Here is a 23613-nt window from a genome sequence, read left to right on the forward strand (position 1 = left end):
CATACCATTGGTATACACTATCAGCAATATGTGTAGATAGAAGTGAATACAACACATTGGTTGCATGTTTCATATGTACAACAAAACAAAGTGTTTTAAAGCATGGCCGATGCTTGCTGCTTGTAGACCAAAGTGACCACCTGCAAAAGGATTGGCTCCTCTCTAACAAAGTGAAGAGCAAAAAAAAAGCAACACATAAGGACTTTGGCTTTTGTAATTCTTAAAGAATGTTATGCGATAAGAGAAAACTGCAGCCCACAAGATAATGCCTTAGGAATTTGTGTTGAACAACTCTTGGTTGAAACAACGGCCTCACCATTTCGTGCCTCGGTAGACTTACAAGAGCAATGATTGGCGTTGCTTCCTTTGACCATGTTCTTTTAAGTGTTGCATGCAGGACAAATTTTTCTTCCTCATTCCGTTTTTTTACTATGAAACTTTTGATCTATTCATCAACTGTCAAATTAGTACAAAAAACACCAAAAGTTAAAAAAAACATCCATTTCGTATACAACCTAGCACGACTACAAGCACTGAAACGAGTCGAAATCTTATGTGTTTAGTCCGTGTCTTGCAAATGTGTTCTCTAGTATACTCGATAGGCCACATGGATAATTTGAGCAAAGCTTTTCTCGACAAAGGATTGGCTCCTCTCTAACAAAGTGAAGAGCAAAAAAAAAAGCAACACATAAGGACTTTGGCTTTTGTAATTCTTAAAGAATGTTATGCAATAAGAGAAAATTGCAGCCCACAAGATGATGCCTTAGGAATTTGTGTTGAACAACTCTTGGTTGAAACAACGGCCTCACCATTTCGTGCCTCGGTAGACTTACAAGAGCAATGATTGGCGTTGCTTCCTTTGACCATGTTCTTTTAAGTGTTGCATGCAGGACAAATTTTTCTTCCTCATTCCGTTTTTTACTATGAAACTTTTGATCTATTCATCAACTGTCAAATTAGTACAAAAAACACCAAAAGTTAAAAAAACATCCATTTCGTATACAACCTAGCACGACTACAAGCACTGAAACGAGTCGAAATCTTATGTGTTTAGTCCGTGTCTTGCAAATGTGTTCTCTAGTATACTCGATAGGCCACATGGGTAATTTGAGCAAAGCTTTTCTCGACAAAGGGTTTGAGGTTTTGAGCAGATTGTTTTTTTAGCGTTAGGTTTTGAGCAGATTCTTTTTTTCTTTGAGGGATAGGTTTTGAGCAGATGAATTCCCTCAGTCTGACGAGAAACACACGCGCCGCGAAGCACTGGACCGGGCCAAAACTTCCTTCCAGGACGGAGAACCCTGCAGTGGCAGGCTGGCAGCCCACCTCCGTCCTTTCCTCCTTCCCTCCCAGCGGCGGCGACGGACGACGGCCGTTACGGAAACTCCCAAACGGCTAAACCCCACCGGACTCACCCGACCAATCGCCCGCCCCCGCCGCCTCCCGTGGAGCCAGCGCAGCCGCGCCCGCTTCCGCGTTCAGAAGCATGCCGAGGCCTCCTCCGCCCGGCCGTGGGGCTCCGGGCGCCAGGCGGCCGATGCGGGACTTCTTCGCGGCCTGGCTCGCCACCCTCCGCTCGCCGCTCCTCCCGTTGCTCCGCCGCGCGCTCTCCTCCTCCCCCGGCGCCTGGAACGACCCATTATCATCGGCAGCCGCCGCCGTCGAGGCCCACTTCGAGGCGCACTGGTCCGCCCTCGACTCGGCCGCCCGCCAGGACCCCGCCCAGGTCATCTGCGCCGGAGATTGGCGGTCGCCCCTGGAGCTCCCCTTCCTCTGGCTCGGCGACTTCCACCCCTCCCTCCTCACCTCCCTTCTCCGATCGCTGTCGCCTTCGCCGCGGCTCCTCGCCTCCGCCGACCGCGTCGACCGCCGAATCCGCGCCGCCGTCCCCGTCCTCTCCGACCGCCTCCGCCACGCCCAGGAGGTCTTCACCTCCGCGGAGGTGGCTGGCGGGGCCGACCTGGAGGCGTTCTTGGAGGAGCTCAAGGCCGTCGCCCTCGAGGCTAATCGGCTCCGTCGGGGCGTTCTTTCGGATCTCGTTGCTGCCGCCGGTGGGCACCAGGCGGCGCTCTTCCTCGAAGCTCTGTCGCGCTTCGTGCTCTCCATGCACGACCCGGAGGTGCTCCGCCGCTTCGACCATTGTCGCCCCTCGCCTGGTAGTTAGCCCCTCTTCTTGGCTCGCTAGTTTATATTCTGTTTCTTGAGTTCTTTGGGTTGTGCAAATCTTGGTTTCTGGGAGGAATTGATACTAATGAAGCTTCATGTAAAAAAATTGAGACAACGTTAATAGTATGTACGAAGGGTTAATGCCAAGAAAAAAAATGGCGTTCTTCTGTATGTTTGGCTGTGATTCTTCTTCTCTGTAACAGAAATGTTGGACCTTGGAGTATTTGCTAAGATGTGCGAGGAAAAGTCTGGAATGTCTTGTGAGTTGTTTTTAAGGCGTCCTGCCTTGGACGCTTAGGCGATAAGGCGCCCGGGCAGCGCCTTACAAATATGCCCGCCTTAGGTGCTTAGGCGTCGCCTAGGCGCTAGAGCGGGTGGTGCTCGCCTTAGGTCGCCTTACCGCCTTAAAAACAATGTTGTGACTGAAGTTGTTTAGTGTATTGCATTAGGAGTCTTAATCCTCTTGCAAACTATCTCTTGAAGTTATGGATGGATTGAATAGGATTGATGAAATGTTAGCAGCAGGGGAATTATATTTTCATGAACATTGAAGAGATAATCTATGCTGTTTGTTTCATCTTCTTTTGATGTTTAGCTGAATATTGTTTGTCATTTAGTTCTTTTCAGATTAGAAAAGTTGGCAAAAACTGCATGTCCTGCTCTTTATCCTCTAAAAAATATTTGTTGTTACATAACAATGCCGGTATTATTGTGTTGTTCACATTGTGTGCACATGTATCATTGTTACCGTGTATATTGCTTGTGTCTATCTTTTTGGTGATAAAATAGTTGGTTTTTGCAAAACCGATAGTAATTTGCCCATCAAATAGTTTGCTGAAAATTAACAGATTTTTACATCAGATTGCTTTCCTGTGAATTTTTTACCTGAGATTTTCTCTGCCCTCACAAGTCATAACTAGCATCTTGGTGTCTGAAAATGAGGTCTGACACACACTGTTTAGTTTCTTTTCCAATGTTTAGTCAGTAATTGGTTAGCAAATGTAAATCTCTGACAGTATTGTTTACTCAATGACTCCTAAGGTTCACTTGCATTATGCTAGCCTCTGTGCTTTTTTTTACCTGGTTATATACTTAAATTATGCTAGACGAACACTGTAGGAAGATGGCAACTCGTTATGTTTTAGGCAGCAGTGCCACTAAGTTTAATCTGCAACGGTCATAAATCTTTGAATGTTGTTCCTGCGAGTAATGAAGTCAGGAAACAATCATGCACCAATTATTGGACGAAATTGTGTAAGGGCATTGCGCCATTGCCCCAACTCAATAAATTTGCATCTAAAGGCATGTGACTGGTCTGAACTTCATTGTTTCAATGTATTTAGCGTGGTGTTGGGCTTGAACAAATATTTATGCCTCTAATGGCCGAGACCCTAACTGGATTGATTATTACTTGGACGAAGGGAAGGTAAAGAAAAACAATCTGATTCTCAGGTAATCTTGACCATTTGCTAATATTGCCAGTCAGAATCAGCACTTGGTGAATTGGTTGGTTTAATGACTTAATTTGAATGCTCCCGTGTACTATATCAAATATGACTCAGCCTAGTCTAACTTTGTAACTACAGTTTATATTGCATTCAAAGCTTTGGAGAGAAAAGGAACGTCCTGTAAAGAATAGCTTTACTAGAATCTTGTGAAGATCGGCTGAACTACATGATGTCCTTAACTATTGTCAGTTGTCACGCTGTTCTGCCAAAAACGGTTAAAGGGTGCCATTAAGATTTTAGTATTTCTTCAACTTTTGCTAGTTTTATTTGGTACATAAGATTTTACTGCACTGATTTTTTACAAATCATTTGCTATGTTTTTCTTGATAAACAAATCTTTTGGCATTCTTCAAGTCCAAACCTCCATAGGTTTACATCAGATTATGATGGGCGAGTGTACTTGTAAATTTGACGGTAACAAGGGTTTGGCCCCTTTGTTGTTAAGGTCAAGGTTGCCTAGGTCGATAAGAGATTGGAGACTAGATGAACGTGAACCCGAAGCCACTTAATTGCTAGGTCGCCAAGAAGGCAAGAGAATACTTGGAAACCTATTTGATAATATCAATGGTTATTAGGTACGCATACAAAATATAGTTGTAAGTGCACTTCTCACTTGAATGCATAGCACCAGTTACTTTCCAACCACATAACGAAATGTCTGATCCAGCACAAACTGTAATCAGTCATAATTTTGCTATGCTGTGGGAATATATCCACATCAATCACCTTCCCTTGGAAATTGTATCTTTTATATCAGCTGGAAGGCAGTTAACCACTGGATACGATTCAGCAGTTTGCATTGTTTCTTTAGATATGCACCAAAGACTAAACTTATGCTTGTATAAATTCAACTGTTGGGGATAGTTACTGGATGTATTTTACATGCGTAGATTCTTCAAAGCCTCCTTGACCAATATTATACTTCTATTCTTGTTTGAACTTCTTATGTTTGTACTCTTGCTGTTTGGTACTACCTCTGGAACTTAATGTAAGACGCTTTTGCAATTCTTGAACTGCAAAAACGTCTTACATTAAGTTACAGGAGTACAAAATTACTTCATTAGCTTGGATAACTATTTCCGAAGAAACTAGACCAGGTACAGCGTGTAGAACTTGGCTCGGACACACTAATCAGAACAAAAATCTGAGCTAGTTCCAAAGCAACAGGAAGTCCTGGCTATGTACATAAAGAAACTCAGGATGATATTTATTTTTGTGGTCTAAAGAACAGTACCTTTACAGTGTTTCCATGTGAGGATATAGCACTGTTGGGTTGCATAATGCTCTCCAAAAATGCTCCCTAGATCCAAATGTTTGCATAGCAGATCCACTATGTTTGCATGGCTCTCTTGACTCTTGAGCAATGATGCCCTCAGGTTTCTTCTTGTTTCCAGTTTGGCAGTTGTACTTCTAGACTACTATAACAGATCTCTCAGAAGTCATGTCCATATTATTCTCTTCTGCTTTAACCTCAAGAAAAAGGTGAAGATTTATTGATAGAACAATGAGTGCACGTTGTTTTCCCTTGCTATAGCCTGACAAAAAATGATCCTCCCTTGTTTAGTTCAGATGAATGTATACTAGCCCTATGTCTTCCATTTCATTCATCACACAACCTTTTCATCATCCATGAGACATTCACATAAATTTATTTCCCTTAATATCACCTTTTCCTAATTAGTATGTACTCTATAAATCTTATAAACTTGTTTTTAGGATAATTATATACTTTGAATCTTCTAAAGTAATTGCTTTGCCTGGTTAGTGTTCCGCAGTCTTCCATCTTTTACGTCTTTTGGTCTAACATAGACATCCACATAAAGTAATCTTCTCAAGTCCTTATGATATCTTGCTGCCATGTTGCCCTGACAGTTCTGCATGTTTCCCATTTATTATGAAAAAGAAAATACCAAGTTGAGATATTAGTTACTGCAAATATAGTTCTTGGAAGCTTTTGTGATCTCGCATGCAGAAGTGCATCAAATAATAATATCTTTAGTCATGTTGGCGGTGGGCAAGGAGGGATGAACTGCAAAAGTGCAAATTGAAGTTCCTTTTCTCATCTGCCAAGTTGTACCATTTTGTCGTAAGCTGCCCTACCAAAGCCTTGACCTCTCAGACTGATGATGGTATAATGGGAAGCTGTTGCCGCCTTTTGTGCTTGTCTGCATAGTGACCAGAGGAAACTCCCGAACCCTGTGCACATTTTTGTGTTTCATTATGCACATATGGGCTCGTTAATCAATGATAAGGAAACTTCTGTGCTGGTTTGTGAACAAAGTTTAGGCTATCCTTTGGTGTTAAGGTAAGTTCGCGTCATTCGTGTAGTTTTCACCCGGTTCTCCACTAATTAAATGGGCAATTCTCTTCTGCTTAATTAATAGATTGAGGCCCCTGGGCTCCAGTTCAAAAAGTTATCCTCGGTCGTTAAGAGATCGCATCACTAGTCAAATCAGACATATGGTGCCAGTGTTACTTGCTAGTTCTAGCAAGAATATATTAAAAGACCTATTGGTACTCATAAACAAAGTGAAATTGTAAGTGCATTCATCACTTCAATGCATAGCACCAGTAACTTTACAGCCACTGAAAGAAATGTCTCATTGAGCTGAGCAAAAACTGTAGCCAGCAATAACTTTGCTATGTTCTAGGAATAGGTTCATGGGCAATCATCTTCCCTGGAAATATTATCTTTGGTATCAATCAGAAAGGCCAACCACTGGATGCTATTCAGCGTTTAGTTTAGTTTTCGCCAGGTCTGTACCGAATACTAAGCTTATGTTTGTAAAATCAGCACTTGGTGATACTTATAAGATGTACTCCCTCTGTATTAAAATATAAGACGTTTTTGACACTATGAGAGTGTCAAAAAACGTCCTACATTTTGATATAGAGGGAGTAGTATTTTAGATGCATAGATTCTTCCAAGCCTTCTTGGCCAATATTATTGTACTTGTATGTGTCCCTTGAACTTTTTAAGTTTGTATTCTTGCTGCTGGGCATAAAGTATTCGCAATACAGCATTGATAATTATTTCCCAAGAAACTGGACCAGGTGCAGCCTGCAGAACTGGGTTCACATTAGTCAGAACAAAAACCTAAGCTAGGTGGTCCAAAGCAACAGGAAGTCCTAGCCTTGTATATAGAAACTCAAAATAGTATGTATTCTGGTGGTCCAGTCCAGTGCATCAATAGGTCGACCTACAACCATACAGTCTTATACTAAGTAAATAAATTTTGTGTGGTCCTATAGAACAGTATCTTTACAGTTTGCTCCATGTGAGGACAGGACTGTTGGGTTAGGTTATGGTCTCCAGAACTGCATTCGAACATCCAAATGTTACCATAGTAGATCCACTATGTTCGAATGACCCTCTTGACTTTGGAGGAGTTATGCCCTCTAGGGATCTTGTTGTTTCCAGTCTGGCAGTTGCACTTGTAGATGACTAACAGATCTTGCAGAAATCCTGTCCATATCTCTTCTTCTCTGGCCTCAAGAAAAACATGAAGTTGCATTGATGTATTGACTATTCCATTGTTTTCCTCTTCAGTGTTTCTGGGAGTATTTGTTTTCTTCAATATCACATTTTCTCAATTAAAATGTAAACAAATTTGAAACTTCTAAAGTAATTGTAATTATTTGACTGGGTCAGTTTTGTGCGGACTTCCATGTTTGGCCTAACATAGCTGTAGTGTCAGAGTATCTTGGAGCACTGTTTGCACTGACTGTCCTGCATGTTCCCAATTAATTATGCGAAAGAAAGTGCCAAGTTGTTTCATTAGTTACCACAATCTTTTGAAGATCTTGGAAGTTTTTGTAGCCTCGCATTGCAGAAGTGCATCAAATGATAATAATATAGTTTTCAAGACCATGCAGGCCAGCTGTCTCCTGCATGTGATTTACATCAAATAATAATGTTTTGAACTGCAAAAGTGCAAGTTGAAGTTCCTTTTCCCATCTGCCAAGTTGGACCATTTTGTCGTACAGCCTAAGCCTTTGGATTTTGGAATCATAACCTTCCCTAGTAAAAGCCTTGACCTCCCAGGCTGATGCTGGTATAGTTACAACCTGTAGCCTTGTTTGTTTGTTTGTTTGTATAGTGACAAGACGAACCTCCTGAGGCCTCTGTAGATCTTTGTGTTTTCATTATGCGACATGTGGGGTTTGTTAATGACAGTGATTAGGAAAATTAAGACGATAAGATCAACAATGTTTGCTGGCTGGCTGGCTTGCACTTGTTTAACCATGATCTAAGCTTGATAGCTATCTGAAACACCTAATAGATCTGAGGGGTGCACGCTTCACATGCTTCTGAACTACTAAATGTACTTGAAATTGTAGGTTTTTCCTGTTGGCCAACCAGATCATCAGTAGTCCTTACTTCATGTGCTCTTTCGAGTTTTTAAAAGCACTTATGAGTATATATATATATGATGATCTCATTGCTGTCCTATTGATGTTGAACAATTTTCTTGGTACCCATGCCCATCGATCGATGATGGTTAATGTACACTGCAGCATCAGCACATCTGGAATGCTGCGTGAATCGATCTGAATTCAGTTCATCAGGATCCTATTGACTATTGACTGACCGCATACGTGGATTGCTATTGCAGGCATCTTTGGGAGACACGAGGCGCGGTAGCACCGGCCGATGCAGTAGCGAGGAGACCAAACCGAGATTTCCTTATCAGGTATGGTCAAGCACACGCATTTTGCTACATCGGGTGCCCATCTTTCTTGGCACATGCAACATTTTGTAATGCTCCTCTTCCTTTTGGCTTGCCTCTTGGCAGCAGCTAGCGGCGCATCAGGTGTGGTGGATGGAGGTGGCGGGCGTCCAGTCCAGGCGACTCGAAAACGTTACCAGCACTGACTTCCAGGGGGCCAACTGCATGGATCCGACTGGACTGGATCGATTTCCGAAAACGCATCACGTCGCCAGCACTGACGTCTCAGTGCTAACACCTGTTCAAAATCGACGTAATACCACACCGTTTTGTTGTTTTAGTTGGGGCATTGAAAGGGAAAAGGCGACTCGTGGTAGCTGCACGTTTTGTTTATAGTGTTGACAGCGTCTCTCTAAAGAAAAAAGGTTAGTGTTAACATCGGCATGAAGTAGTCTAGCCACCGGCCGTTGAGCGTTGCTGTATTCTATTGCGGATGCAGTTATGGAGGAAGAAATGTGTGAGGTCCGTTTCAGTCAGACTGTCAGAGTATCAATCAACCAAATCTTTTGCTTGCATCGTCCCTCTGAGAAACAATATATATGATGATCATCTCAGCAACCGACTGTGTATGTTTTGGTTGGCCCTCGGGGCAGCATTGCATTGCCATTACTTTAAATCTGGGTTCGGTTCACCTTCGAGGTACGGAGAACGGCGCCGCATTTTTCTGTGGGTGTTGAGAAGGAGAGGAGATGCTCTGGGAGTATTATGCATGTCAACATCGATCGTACCCGTCGGTTATGCTGTTGAGATGCTAGTTTATTTGCAGAGGCCTCTGCTCCGTCATTTGTTTATCTCATCTTGTTGGCCCGGTTCCCGCCACCAAACATGGCAAACCGCTGTGTTTTTGCCCCTCGGCCCTGTTTCTTCTTCCAAACGAAAAAGGAAGAAGAAAACGAAATTAGGCCCTTACGATTGCGCGCGGCGGCTCTTCTCGCCGTCCAAGGGCCAACGCTGGCACGGCAACACTACTCCCGGCGAAGGACATGTCGGGGCCGTTCCTTCCGCGCAAGGTTTCACCGGTAACATCAACGTTGTTGCAAGTTAATAATGCAAGTTGGAGGAAGAAGCGCAAGCAAGTTGGTGCGGCCACGGTCGGGGTCGAGAACGTGCAGACAGCTACGGCGAGGCGAAAGCATGTAGTCTTTTCGTGTCCCCCACCCCGGCCCGTCCTGCACTGTACCCCGCCGGTGCCGGTGCCGGTGCGCTTTTCGCCATAATCACGACGGCGACGGCGAGGGCGACGGCGACGGGGCATTCCGCCTCCAGCGCTCACCGGAAGCAGGCCGGTGGCACCCAGCACCAACAGCGGACGCGCGCATCTGCATCGTACCGGTCAATCCGACCGACCCGGCGTACCATCGCGTCCGGAGACGCGCGCGGACGCGAGCACGTCCCTGTCGTCGTCGTCGCGCGAAAGGGAGAGGCCCGCGTGCCGTCGGGCCGGGTGTCAGTAAACCGTGGGAGGGTCGGCTGGGCGGGAGTGGTGTGCCGTGTGCCGCAGTAGTGGTAGGTTGTTTCCTTGCGGCGGCGGCCGGTTTGGACTGAACCACGAGGCGGCCGTGACGGGGTAGTGAGTGGAGGGGGGCCGGCTCTGGGTGTGGGGGCCCGGCGCGTCGACGCTGATGCGACGCCAGCTCCACGCTGAGAAGGACGCGGCTGCGGCCGCGTTGAGGCTGACGTGGAGGGGGCATCGGACCGGGTGTCAGTGGGAGGGTAGACCGTGCGGGCCCCGCCAGCGGGTGGGCTACGCGTCCGTCCGGTGGGTGGAGAGGTCGCTGGCCGTCAGTTCCGGAGGTAATTGCTGGATGCACACGTTGACATATACATGGATTCCATGGTCTCCTAGAGCTAGAGGGAACAATTACGTTGCGTTTGGATGTATGTAATGCTATTACCTATTTGGGTTTGGTTTTCACTAGCCTCAATTCAGTTGTTTGGATGTATACTCTGAAATAGATAGAAGATGAATGAAACAAATTGATCGGTTCTTTTTACGAAAACAGATTGACCAGTTAATCGAAAAAGGTGAAAACTGTTTTTTTTCCCACAGAACTTACCCTGCATGCATTATATGAAATCTCTTTTATCAGGTTCATCATATATGGAGTATGTGTTGCCCGCTAACGTCGCAACTATATACTGCCCACCGAGTGAACTCACGGACAATCATTTTAAGAAAAAGAAGGGCAGTCTTCGTCCTCATTGTGATGCACACCGTCAAATTTATTAGAGAGAGCGAGTATGAACTCAGGGTACACACAAAAGATGTGACCCTGGATTGAACTCAGGGTATACACAATGAGGTTCTGCACTTGCGCAGATTCACATTGGCATTAAAATTGTGTGATCTATTATAAGAAGCAAAGTATGATCGATAAGTTTGTCCTCTTGCACGCAAAAACATTGTGATGTTACTTAGCCCTTTTCAAATAATTTATGTAATAGATATGGATACAATCTCCAAATATAACTTTGGTGGCGCTGAATATAATACAGAATTACTTATGATAATACAAAGATATAAAATAATTTTGATGACAAGTGTTGTTTCATTTTAGTGGACACAACTAGCCTGTGGACGTGATAATTGTATCACTCTAGGGCAACCCATATTTCCCTTGCAATCTGCATGCTTGCAGATACTGTGAAAAACCTGATGTCATTGAGATCTTTCTGATTTTTTAAAAAATTCTAAATGTTTTAGCTCCCAAATAGTGAATCTGACACTCCCCCAATCCGAATTAGTTGACATAGTCTCTACAATGTAATGAAGACATTATACAGAGACCGCGCCAATTAATTCTGATCCAAGGAGTACAATTTATCTTCCTGGTCGACTTTGTCTGAATAAAAGTTTTGATACTGTATCTGGTATGTGCAACGCACGGAGAGGCAACATACTCCACAACCAGTGAATTGACCTAATTTTACTCCTTTTTGAACAGCTATCACGAGTCCTTGTTCGATGAATCTAGACAAAACAGAATGGTTTGAAATCCACGTGCACCCCGCGATTGCACCTGCCAAATACATTGCCTAACAAAAACATGTAAGCCCATTGAATTCTTCAAGATTTTTTCTGGCCTCTGCCTCTATTAATAGTCTTGGCATCGACGCCATTCTACACCTCTTTTTTTCGAGGGTACGCCAAAGGCGTACCTTAGCTTTATAGAAGGGAGAAAATATGTATAAGAGTTTTACAAATGCGCTAGTTGGTAGTCACAAGCCGACCCCAACCAAGCCTCCACCCCACTCCTAATGCTACACTACTACTCGGATATAGGTCGTCCTCCAAAAGCTCCTGCCGTAGCCCAAGTCCTCAAATCGTCGAAAATCAAGTCCATATTTTCCCATTCATTCTTGACTTGGCTTGATCCGAACACTCTCGCGTTCCTCTGTTTCCAAAGTGTCCAGCAAATGAGCATCACGAATGTGTCGAATCCTTTTCGAGTTTGCTTATGTATGCGTTTTCTAGCTTCCGTCCACCATTGTACCAATCGTGACTCATGTGTTGGGCAAAGCTCCGTCCTCAACCCCATCCTGGTCATGCATCTGTACCACACTTGCCTTGAAAACACACATTGCTGCAAGATGTGGTCAACCGTGTCTTCCTCTTGATCATAGAAGTAGCATTTTGATGTTTGGTCTTGCAAACCGTGTCTAGCCCTTCTGTCCGACGTCCACAATCGATATTGCACGGCCAGCCACATGAAGATTTTACACGCAGGTGGCGCCCAACATTTCCAGATTGCTCCGAAAGAGTGAAATCTAACTCCTCCCTGACAAAGCATCTTGTATGCGGATGATGCGGTGTAGACTCCTGTCACATTCCAAGCCCAAATGGGGCTATCCTCAGTTTGAGCATCCAATTGAACCTCCGATATGATCTCCCAAAGTCCAATGAACTGGGTAAGAACCTCCGTGCACAGGTCACCCACAACGTCGTTCATCCAATCATGCGTGCACACCGCATCACGTACCAGCCTCCTGTTGGCCACCTGCGTACGTACTGCCGCCACAACTAAGGGAGCTAGCTCTGTGATGGTTGCACCATGGAGCCACCGATCTTTTCAGAACAAAATTTTGTCTCCCGCTCCAACCTTCCATTTAACCAGGCTCCCAAAAGCGTGGGCAACCTTTTTGTCCGCGGTCCAGTTGATCCCTTGCCAAGGCCTGGAAGCATCCGTGCGTCTGAGCCATTCCCATCGTAATCTTAAAGCAATGCCGTGCTTAGATAAGTCAATAACGTCCAAGCCGCCCAAGTGTTTTGGCCTGCATACCCTTGACCAGGACACCACACACTTGCCGCCATTCACCTCCTCCGTCCCGGCCCAGAAAAAAGCCCGGCAACCTCTGTCCACTCTTTCCAGGGCCCATTTTGGCGCCTCGGCAACCATAAGGTGGTGTGTGGCCCGCGCCCTCATGACTTGGTTGACGAGGATAAGCCTCCCAGGTCTAGTCGCCAAGCCCCTTTGCCATCCCGGCAGAATGTGAAGGGCCGCATCCACAGTCGGCTGCCACTCGGATCTCTTGAGTTGTTTGATGCTTAGCTGGAGGCCTAGGTATTTGCATGGAAAGGTGGTGATCTTCCAGGGCAGCACCGACTTAACGAGCTCTTCATCCTCAGTCTCAGCTCGGATCATAATTGCCGATGATTTGGCGAAGTTTACTTTAAGCCCCGATGCCACTCCAAAGATAGTGAGGATTTCCTTAACGAACAAGAGATCATGCCATGTTGGTTTGATGAATAGTACTACGTCGTCCGCTTTCCCCGCTCATTGAAACAACGAGATGAGCCCGGTGATTGCTGGAAGGGAACAACAAGGACATGGGGGACGGGCGCCGCCGTAAGCTAGGTTTAGGTCTTGTCGGTTTTTTAATTAAAATATATTGAAAGTGTAATGAATGTGTTCTGGTTTAGATGAAAATCATCCGGTTTATGTAATTCATCTAGTTTGTTGAAATCCGGTTTAAAATGTATGCGGCTATGATTGGATGGCCGGCTTCCGCACTAGTGTTCGCGGACTGCCTCGGTCCGCGGACAGATACGGTGTCTAGTTTGAGGATCAGTGTTGGAGATGCCCTAACTGTCCATGCACCTGAACGTTTTAGCATGCAGCCTTGCGATCCTCCTTTTCCAGATAGATCACAATGTGTAGATGATCCCCCTTTTTCCAGAATAGCTATTACACCTTGGGAGGGGTGTTATTAATCTTCCCTAACTTGCCTCTTAAAATGCAAAATGTTTATTGGGATCGGTCAAACAAAATATTGAAAATGTACTGAGCGAACGTTTACACGACTTCTCATCACTAAGTGGTTTACAAGACAGTCCATAAAAAGAGCAAAAGAAGAACCAAGTCATACAACATTTTTTTTGCCTCTATCCTACCCTTGAAGCATCATGACTGCAATCGTGCTCCGCGCCAAAAAGAACGAAAAAAATCTTCAGGCTAAACCGCTTGTCCGATTTATAATCCCCTTGTTTGCATCGTCGGGGATTTTGCAAGTACATCTTACTTGCTTATATTTCATCAAAAGATAGTTGAGACCCAAAGTTGCCATCCAACGATTTTATGAAGTTGCCACTATATATATACAGTAATATTCAAAACGCAACTAATAACACATGATTGGATACCTCAAATATGAATGTATTATTTTTCTTTTGTCATATATTTTCCATAGTAAATACTACTCCTTAGTAGTACTAGTAGATGGGTAAGTGCAATGCACGTTGATATTTTTCCGCAAAAAAAAGCACGTTGATATCGGACAGATATTTTTTTGCATGTCATACTAGACAGACATTGATTGCACACACATATTAGGTACTCCCTCCGTCACGGTTTAGAAGGCGCGCTTGGAAATTCTCTGGGACCTAGGTGGTTATCTATTGGTTGTGGGATGTGCTAAAAAATAGCATTCACACTACGCATGCATATAGAAATAGTATATCAGAGTACTAATTAGCTACTAAAAATAAATGCAATGCGTCCTAAACCTTGTCTATTGTGGAAATGCACGCAAATTTAACTGTGCCTTCTAAACTGTGACGGAGAGAGTAGTATATTATTAATGCATTAATTACATGATTAGCTCTGACATGAATATTGGTAAGTACTGTAACTAATTGCATGCTAAATATGCTGAGCACTCACCACGGTAGAATAGATATAGAATTATAGATGTAGATATTTTGTACTTATTTTTGTAAGTGAAGGGTAGTGCAACGCGAGGAGAAGAAACGTGCTCCACAACCGGTGAATTTATCTAATTTTACTACTTTTTCAACAGTTATATCACGTGTCCCTGTTCGATGAATCTGGATGAAAAAAAAGAAAAGAAAGGGGTTTGAAATCGCGTGGGCTCCCTCGAGTGAACCTAGCAAATATACATGGCCTAACAAAAACATGTAGGCGCCATTGAATTCTTCAAGATTTTCTTGCCCTTTTTCCTGCCTCCGCCTCTATAAATAGTCTTGGCATCGATGCCACTCTCCCCCTCTCTCCCCGCCTTCCTCTCCTCGCGTATTGTTGGACCCCCGCTCTCGCCCAATCCAAGTCTCTTTCATACTAAGGTGTGCATGTTCTTCTTCTCCTAGCCAGTCGCCTAGTTTACTTGCTCGCATGCAATGCTCGGTTGGTCAAATATTTGTTCTTGAGGAGTATTCTTCCAAGTTCTTTCGTGTTGATGCATCTGCCGAAAGGCACAGCAAGGGCCAAAGCTGGACTGAAATTTGCTAGGGGACTCTCCTCCTCCTCTCTGTCCCTATGAAATTTGCCAGACAACTGGTTGCAGTTTGCCAGGGGACCAGAGCCTGCTATTGGATTGAATCCCCTTCTCTTGAGTGATTTGCTAATCTCCTGCGTGTTTTTTTAGCATTTAGCAGTCAGTGTGTATATGGGCGAGGTTCATTTAATTATTTCGTTTCTTGTAAATCTTCGGCTGAAGATTTGGTCGTCGAGGACAAGGTTGAATTACCGAACTGATAGTCAAGTCAAATGTTTGAAACTTGGCCTTTTCCCACTAACCTGCTGTAACCTGACGTTCTCATGCTTCCATCATAGCTTGGTTCTTATGCTTCGGCCATGGTATAGCGGCGCAATCGCTCTTCTCATATTCGCGCCTCTGGCAATTTAATCGCGCTGAACTTGCGTACAGAACATAGATGCGTTAGGTTTACCTACCGTTCTTAAGTTCAGAGGCAGAAACAGAAACACTCACCAAGGCATTAACACCTGGGCCAGAGCACACATGGCATCAGACATCAGTGATTGGGCCGGCATATCATTGCAGATGTTTATATTCTTTCAGAAAATGTTAATAGTACAAGGTTAAGTATCATATTTCTTTTGGCAATTGAGTAGTTTACCGTACCTTAACCATAGTTAATGCCAACCCAGCTATATGCAAGTTTTTACTTTGACAGTTTCCCTTTTCCTTGTGCTTTTCCTGGATGTTGTTTTCTTCCTCTATCACGATAACGACACAGATTTAACATGGCTTGACACTTGATCCATGTGTGGTTGTCGACGTCGTGCAAGTAACTAGTCTGCTATTTGAACTTTCCGGGTAACTGAAAAGGTCCTCTTGTTGATTAATTCGTGCAGTGACACCTTCTGAACATCGGAGTTTTCTCGAAAAGGAGGTTGAAGCCCGGGCCTCTGCATCATTCTGAACATTGGAGTTAAACGGAGCTGGCTTTGCATGGCTTTTCCTATGTGCCAATCCACTCTTCTGATATAGATGTGTCATCTCTCTCAGCATGACAAGGTACTGTACTACAAATCATCCCGAATTACCTTCTCTTTTCTCATGGAGCAGACGCCCTTTGCCTAACGCTATGCTGCCTTCTCTCCTCAGTTCACAGGTACTCTGCTTTTGATGAACTTCCTCCACACCTGCAGTGACAAGAAAACGCTGAAGAAGTGGTTCTTCATCGACAAGACAGTGGGCTAAGAGAATCCAGCTGAAAGAGAGACGACCGCCGTTCTGACCACATTTTTTCCTCGTCCCACCCGATGGATTTGAGCAACGGCTCACCGGTCATCAGTGATCCGATGTCAATGAGCCAGTCGTTGATGGGAGTGCTGCCTTCCAACATGATGCCGTTTTCAGTCAGGCCCGGAGGTTACTCCGGCGCTGGTGGCGCCGGCGTAAACGTCAGCAGGCGCAAGATCGAGGAGGTCCTCGTGAGCGGGCTGCTGGATGCCATGAAATCCTCGTCGCCGCGTAAGAAGCACAACGTGGTCTTCGGCCAGGAAAACCTGCCCGAGGAAGATCCTGCCTACAGTGCATGGATGGTAAGAAGATTGACTTAGTGAGCAGTAGTCTAGTTACTTATGCCTCTTCTGAAGAAAGACTTACAGATATGCGTCTTGTGCTGCAGGCCAAATGCCCCTCTGCTCTGGCTTCCTTCAAGCAGATCGTAGCCAGTGCACAAGGCAAGAAGATTGCTGTGTTCCTGGACTACGATGGCACCCTGTCGCCGATCGTCGACGACCCTGAAAAAGCCGTCATGTCCCCTGTGGTATGTCAGAAAAACTTGCTTAAACTAGTAACACTTCTTGGTTGTCAACAAATGAGCACCTGCTTATAGTTGTCCCAAAAACATTTTCTCCTTAGATGAGAGCTGCTGTGAGAAACGTCGCCAAGTACTTCCCCGCCGCCATCGTCAGTGGAAGGTCCCGGAAGAAGGTACTGATGACTATACTAACTCTTTGCACATGTCACCTGTACTGATATCAGAATCCTCCCCAGTGATATGCAATTATATGCCTGGTTAATATTATATATGCATGTTTGATATCAGAATCCTAGTGATATGCAATTAATGGCTGGTTAATTTGATAGTTTTATTCCAATTTATGCAGGTTCTTGAATTCGTAAAACTGAAGGAACTCTGCTATGCTGGAAGTCATGGGATGGACATAATGACATCTTCTTCAGCACATTATGAACACAATGCTGAAAAGGTGAGCATTTCCTGCTCATTTGTTTCAGGGATGATAAAATCCACTGTCTTATGCGCGCAACACTCACAATTTCTTAACTCTACTTGTAGGGCAAAGAAGCCAACCTCTTCCAACCTGCTCGCGATTTTCTGCCTATGATCGATGAGGTGCGCTCCTTCTTATTTAACTCTGATGAAGCTGACAAACTGTAATACTTTAGTCGACTGGACAACTGAAACTTCAGAAGATGACAGGGATTCCATTCATGCAAAGCTCAGTGATTCTTGTGTTGTACGTACGTATTAATGGGTATTTTTCGCAACAGGTTTCCAAGGCCCTCTTGGAAGTTACGAGAGGAATCGAAGGCGCGAGCGTTGAGGACAACAAGTTCTGCGTGTCTGTTCATTACCGCAACGTAGACGAGAAGGTAAAAAAGAGACCCTGCGCCTCGAGCACTGGACGCTCTGTTTTGCCTCTTCTCTCGGTCTCTCCTCCCATGGACGGCAGATTCGCCTGACAGTTTTGCCTGCTTGCTGCTCGCAGGACTGGGAGCTGGTCGCACGGCTCGTAAACGAGGTGCTGGAGGATTTCCCCACTCTCAAAGTGACCAACGGGCGAATGGTTTTAGAGGTTCGTCCGGTGATCGACTGGGACAAGGGGAAGGCCGTCGAGTTCCTGCTTCAGTCGCTCGGCCTGAGTGACCCCGAGAACGTGATCCCAATCTACATCGGCGACGACCGCACCGACGAAGACGCGTTCAAGGTTCCCATTTCTTTCTCCGGCAGCTGTGCAGTCCATTCAGATCTTTGATCCAATTGTAAACTGTAAGCTCATGGTCTTCTTCCCCGTTGGTTCCATCAGGTGCTCCGGGAGAGGAACTGCGGGTACGGGATACTGGTCTCGCAGGCGCCCAAGGAAACCGAAGCCTTCTACTCGCTCAGGGACCCGTGTGAAGTAAAGCTCTTTCTAGTTTTCTTGTGCTCTGCTCCTGCTGGCTCTGTTCAACGAATGGATTCCTGATCGATCGTTTGGTTCTCGTGCAGGTGATGGAGTTCCTGAACTCCTTGGTGAGGTGGAAGAAGCACTCGCTATGAACAAACGGGAGATGACTGTAGTTTCCGAGGCGACAGTTTTGCAGCGCTGGAAACCGTAGCTAGGGTCGAATGATGTCGCCGTCCCCTGTTAATTCGTTTAGGTCGATTGATATTCTTGTACTGCTAGTCATGTTCTTTGCCACCGAGAAATTTGATCGGTGGCTGCGTTGGTCTCTTGACATTGTAATTCGCAAGCAAGATATAGGCCTTTTCCCTCGCGTTCAATGCTGATAAATAAAAAACATGACTCAACAGCAAGGCCAAAACTCCAGCGAATACTTGCCATCGTCCGGCCCCAGCGCACACCTCCCTCCCCGCCGGCGGCCACTCCGGCCCCGGCGTCCACCCTCTGCTCCGATGGCCTCGGGCTCGCGAAGCCCCCCTTCGGTGTCCTCGACCTTTCCTCGGGAGCGTCCGATTGTCTCTGGGCTGGGGCTCTCGGGGTCGCCTGGCTCGGCGCGCTCCTCATCGGCGGGTGTCGCTCCGGCGGGTGCTGGGGCTTCGGCTCCGGACCAGGCTTGGCGCCAGAAAGGGCCGTCCCGGAAGGCCATGTGGCGTCGCCGGAAGGCGCTCCGTCGTCAGCAGGAGGCTGGCGACGGCCGCCGGAGCTCCTCGCCCTCGTCTTCTTCTCTGCGCCGCGAGATTCCTCAGGACATGTATGGACTCTGCTTTCGCTGTTTCAAGGAGGGGCATCAGCGGCAAGACTGCACCAACGACCCTGTTTGCATTCGCTGCGGCCTGTCGGGGCATGTCTCGTCGCAGTGCAAGAGACCCAGGAGCCCGACCCCGGAGGATGAGCTCCGTCGCGCTGTGATTGCTAAGGTGTCCGGGACGATGCCGGCGCCGCCAGCGGCTGCGGCCATGGGGCGGACATTGCAGGAGCCTGGACAGAGTGCGCCGCGTGCGTTAGCTCTGTCAGTTGCGCCCAATCTCCCCCTCGTGATGGCCGGCGTGGCCTCCCCGGCCGCGCAGGCTGGCATCTGTGTTCTGCAACGCTCTCCGGGGATGGACGAGCTTGAGCGCAGGCTGCAGCTCGCGGTTTTGATGTACGTTGGCGGAGCTAGGCCGCCGGTGTCATGTGAGGACGCGGCGGTCGCCATCTCGCGCCAGCTTGACACACCGCGGCACCGATTCTCCATGCACAAGTACCACCCCGAGGATTTTCTGGTTGTGTTTGCGTCGTATGAGCTCCGGAACAGAGCGCTGGGTGCCCCCGTGATCGAGCATGACAGTATCAAGCTCTTCGTCAAGCCCTGGCTTCGTCAAGCTCAAGCGAAATCCAGGATCATGCGGACACACAGGTGGATATCATGATTGAGGGAGTTCCGTCGCATGCCTGGTCGCGTGGCATGGCGGCCGAGCTCCTTGGGGATTCTTGCTGGATCGATAGCCTGGCTCCGGAAACTGCTAGCCGAGAAGATCTCTCTCTGTTCAAGCTTCGAGCGTGGTGTGTGGATCCGGACGAGGTGCCGGTTGCCAAGCGGCTGTGGGTGCCTGAGCCGCCGGAGCAGATGCCAGACCCCGCGGCGCGCCGTCCATCCTTCCTGCAATTGCTGGAGTACCCCACCATCATTCACATCAGGCGGATGAGGGATTTCTCCGCTCCGGATCTTTGGAGAAGGGAAGGGAGCTCGGATGACAGTGGGCAGAGCGGGCTTCCGGATGACTCCGACGATCTGGGCCCCGGTGGTGACGTGCAAGTGCTTCCCTGGACGCGAGGAGTTCTGGATGACCGCGGTGCTGGTCGGCGTTCGTTTGGTCCGGCGGCAGGAGGCGGCGGTGGCCGTTCCTACCGGCAAGCCCTGGCTGGCCGTGTGGGGCCCTTGGACTGGAGGATTCCGCCAATGACGGCAGAGCTGTCCGTTAAAGCTACTGATGGGGCCCCTCATGTGCCAGGCTCGGGAAGACCAGGAATTTCGAATCCGAGGCCATGCCCGTCGGTGCCGTTGGCGAATCCGATGCCAACACTTGGCATCCCATCGCCGGCGGATCAGAGCAACACAGGAGTTGGAGGTGCTTTTGACTCGGTCGTGTCCGCTGTCCCAGGTGCGCAGATGGTGGAGCCGACACTTTTGGTAGGCGGACAAGCCAATCATTTGGTGGAGATTGCGGTGGAGCCTTCGAGAGACCACGGTCTGGCAGTTGCGGATCCCACGCCGGTTCCTCTAGCCGTCCCATCGGTAGCTGGGCTGGCAAAGCCAGCTTCGGTGGGGGAGCCGCAGATCCCAGAGCTGAGGTCAGACATGACTGAGTCTATGACTGCCAAGGAGGTGGAACCAGTGGGGCCGTCTGCCGCACTCATGGACACGACGGATCCCATGCCCCAGGATGGTGGTGTGGCAGCCTCTGCTGTCGCTACAAACCTGGGTTCGGAGGCGCACTTAATCCGGCCAGAATTGCTGCATGCCACGCAACCCGAGACGAACGGCTGGCAGCCTATGGAGGAGCTCATCCCACCCAGTTGCCCCACGGGCCCAGATATCGGTGCGTTGGTTGGATGTGCCAGCGCCGATGATCACCAGGACGGGTCGCCCCAGACTGATGTGGTGGTGGGGCCGCCTAGGGATCTGGTTGATGCTGCATGTGCATGTGACATGACTACGTCGCACGACATGCAAATCGTGGTCTCGTCGCAGGAATGGGGCGTCCAAGGGACGGGAGTTCTGCCGGAAGGAGATAAACTCACTGAGAAAGAACAGGTCGCCTTGGGCAACATCAAAACTTTCTGCACTGGGCTTCTCAAGAAACTTGCCCCCCCCCCGCTGCTAAAGGAGATCGAAGCTATGCGTGGCGTCCGCGCTGGCCAGGACCCGTTCACACCCCGGCGTAACACCAGATCCGTGTGCTCCTCGGCACGATCTAAATCCAAGGCGTCTGCGGCCGAAACGATCCTGCTCAAAACGCTGGGCATTGCCCATGATGACCTGGCCGTGTCGGAGGGAGCTCTTGGTCAACTTCGTGATATGTTTGACTCACCACTCCAAGAACCACAACTAAGGGCGATCGCTGCGATCTTTGGCAAAGCAGTACCGTTGAACCTAGAGGGAGATATGGAGAAGCTCGTGGCTTCGTCCGCGTAGATGGCATGGTGCCGACATTGGAGCCTTGCCTCCCCATGTCGTACTCACCGGTGGAGTTAGTATGCTGGAATGTACGTGGCCTTAATAGTCCAGCTAGGAGGGATGCGTTGAGGGAGCTAGCGGACTCTATGCATGTTTCGATCTGGTGCATCCTAGAGTCTAAACTGGAGCATGTAGACCAATATGTGATTATGCAATGTTTAGGACCATCTTACGATGGTTTTGCGTACTTGCCGGCTTCGGCCACTCGAGGTGGCATCATCATCGCTTGGAACTCTTCCATAGCGATGGTTTCTAACACGGTGCGCGACACTAACTTCATCACGGGATTTGTCACACCGAGGGAAGGAGCTTCTTGGTGGCTTTCGGTTGTATATGGGCCTCAAGAGGACCCTCAAAAGGTCATGTTCTTGCAAGATCTCTCGGACAGGAGGGCACTCTGCCTGGGACCTTGGATGGTGATAGGCGACTTCAACCTCATCCTCCATGCGGCAGACAAGAACAACAATCTGTTAGATAGAAGGATGATGGGGAGATTCAAACGGTTTGTGGATGACAATGCCCTCAAAGAGCTATTCCTCCATGGCAGGCGGTTTACGTGGAGCAATGAAGGAGCGTTCCTACGATGAAGAAAATTGACCGCGCTTTCGTTTCGATAGACTGGGAGCTAGGATACCCGGAGTGCTTGATGCAGGCTCTTTCCACTGGAATCTCGGATCACTGTCCCCTATATATCTCTATGGAAGACCACCTGCAGCCGCGCAGGCATTTCAGATTTGAGCTTTTTGGGTGAAACTGGAGGGGTTTATGGATCCTGTAGCCGAAGGATGGGTTTGTGACCAATCCATCACTGACCCCTTCTTGCGTCTGGATATACTTCTTAGAAACTGCGCCAAACACCTCACGACATGGGGACAGCGGCGAGTCGGGAACATCAAGCTTTAGATAGCGGTGGCCAACCTGGTGATTCTCAGGTTCGATTGTGCTCAAGAATCTCGTGTGATATCTGATGAGGAGAGAGGGCTTAGGAACATTCTCAAACGACTGGTGCTTGGGCTCGCTTCGCTGGAGAGGACGATTGCGAGACATAGGTCAAGGTTGAACTAGTTGCAAGATGGAGACGCTAACACCAAGCTATTTCATTTGGTGGCCAACGGCAGGAAATCCAAAAATTTCATCCCCGCTATCAACTCGGAGGGGCATGTCATTGCCGATCAGGAGGGGAAGGTGAAGGAAATATGCCCTAGAGGCAATAATAAAGTTATTATTTATTTCCTTATATCATGATAAATGTTTATTATTCATGCTAGAATTGTATTAACCGGAAACATAATACATGTGTGAATACATAGACAAACAGAGTGTCACTAGTATGCCTCTACTTGACTAGCTTGTTAATCAAAGATGGTTATGTTTCCTAACCATGGACAAAGAGTTGTTATTTGATTAACGGGGTCACATCATTAGTTGAATGATCTGATTGACTTGACCCATTCCGTTAGCTTAGCACTTGATCGTTTTAGTATGTTGCTATTGCTTTCTTCATGACTTATACATGTTCCTGTAACTATGAGATTATGCAACTCCCGTTTACCGGAGGAACACTTTGGGTGCTACCAAACGTCACAACGCAACTGGGTGATTATAAAGGAGTATTACAGGTGTCTCCAAAGGTACATGTTGGGTTGGCGTATTTCGAGATTAGGTTTTGTCACTCCGATTGTCGGAGAGGTATCTCTGGGCCCTCTCGGTAATGCACATCACTTAAGCCTTGCAAGCATTGCGACTAATGAGTTAGTTGCGGGATGATGTATTACAGAATGAGTAAAGAGACTTGCCAGTAATGAGATTGAACTAGGTATGGGATACCGACGATCGAATCTCGGGCAAGTAACATACCGATGACAAAGGGAACAATGTATGTTGTTATGCGGTCTGACCGATAAAGATCTTCGTAGAATATGTAGGAGCCAATATGGGCATCCAGGTCCCGCTATTGGTTATTGACCGGAGACGTGTCTCGGTCATGTCTACATTGTTCTCGAACCCGTAGGGTCCGCACGCTTAAGGTTTCGATGACA

The 23613-nt window shown here is 47.2% G+C and overlaps 2 protein-coding genes and 1 pseudogene across 3 annotated transcripts; all 3 read left to right on the plus strand.

The window, feature by feature from the left end:
* The first annotated feature begins 1252 nt into the window (after positions 1-1252).
* On the plus strand, positions 1253-8914 carry LOC125514024 (protein INAPERTURATE POLLEN 1 homolog). Of its 2 annotated transcripts, none has more exons than XM_048679271.1 (3): positions 1253-2153; positions 8288-8365; positions 8468-8914. In XM_048679271.1, the coding sequence occupies exons 1-2, from the start codon at positions 1484-1486 to the stop codon at positions 8314-8316; spliced, it is 699 nt and encodes a 232-aa protein (XP_048535228.1). In that variant the 5' UTR covers positions 1253-1483; the 3' UTR covers positions 8317-8365; positions 8468-8914. The 2 variants fall into 2 exon arrangements, with proteins under 2 accessions (XP_048535228.1, XP_048535229.1); XM_048679272.1 differs by having other exon boundaries at positions 8471-8914.
* Positions 8915-14845: 5931 nt separating this feature from the next.
* Positions 14846-18677, plus strand: LOC125514026 (probable trehalose-phosphate phosphatase 1). The gene is made up of 11 exons (XM_048679273.1): positions 14846-14981; positions 16015-16177; positions 16268-16707; positions 16794-16934; positions 17030-17101; positions 17278-17379; positions 17469-17525; positions 17684-17785; positions 17902-18120; positions 18220-18312; positions 18402-18677. Exons 3-11 carry the CDS (start codon positions 16426-16428, stop codon positions 18450-18452), a joined length of 1119 nt encoding a protein of 372 aa, XP_048535230.1. The 5' UTR covers positions 14846-14981; positions 16015-16177; positions 16268-16425; the 3' UTR covers positions 18453-18677.
* An 18-nt stretch (positions 18678-18695) lies between these two features.
* On the plus strand, positions 18696-22342 carry LOC125514025 (annotated as a pseudogene).
* The last annotated feature ends 1271 nt before the right edge of the window (positions 22343-23613 follow it).

This window comes from Triticum urartu, chromosome 6 (assembly GCF_003073215.2).
Source record: "Triticum urartu cultivar G1812 chromosome 6, Tu2.1, whole genome shotgun sequence".
In the NCBI taxonomy this organism is placed as follows: Eukaryota; Viridiplantae; Streptophyta; class Magnoliopsida; order Poales; family Poaceae; genus Triticum; species Triticum urartu.

Bases quoted from the DNA above. Each gene is read 5' to 3' on its own strand.
- LOC125514024 (XM_048679271.1), top strand. From the start codon at position 1,484: ATGCCGAGGCCTCCTCCGCCCGGCCGTGGGGCTCCGGGCGCCAGGCGG. The intron at 2,154-8,287 runs GTAGTTAGCCCC...TTGCTATTGCAG, and splicing joins CCATTGTCGCCCCTCGCCTG to GCATCTTTGGGAGACACGAG.
- LOC125514026 (XM_048679273.1), top strand. From the start codon at position 16,426: ATGGATTTGAGCAACGGCTCACCGGTCATCAGTGATCCGATGTCAATG. The intron at 16,935-17,029 runs GTATGTCAGAAA...TTTTCTCCTTAG, and splicing joins AAGCCGTCATGTCCCCTGTG to ATGAGAGCTGCTGTGAGAAA. The intron at 18,121-18,219 runs GTTCCCATTTCT...TGGTTCCATCAG, and splicing joins CCGACGAAGACGCGTTCAAG to GTGCTCCGGGAGAGGAACTG.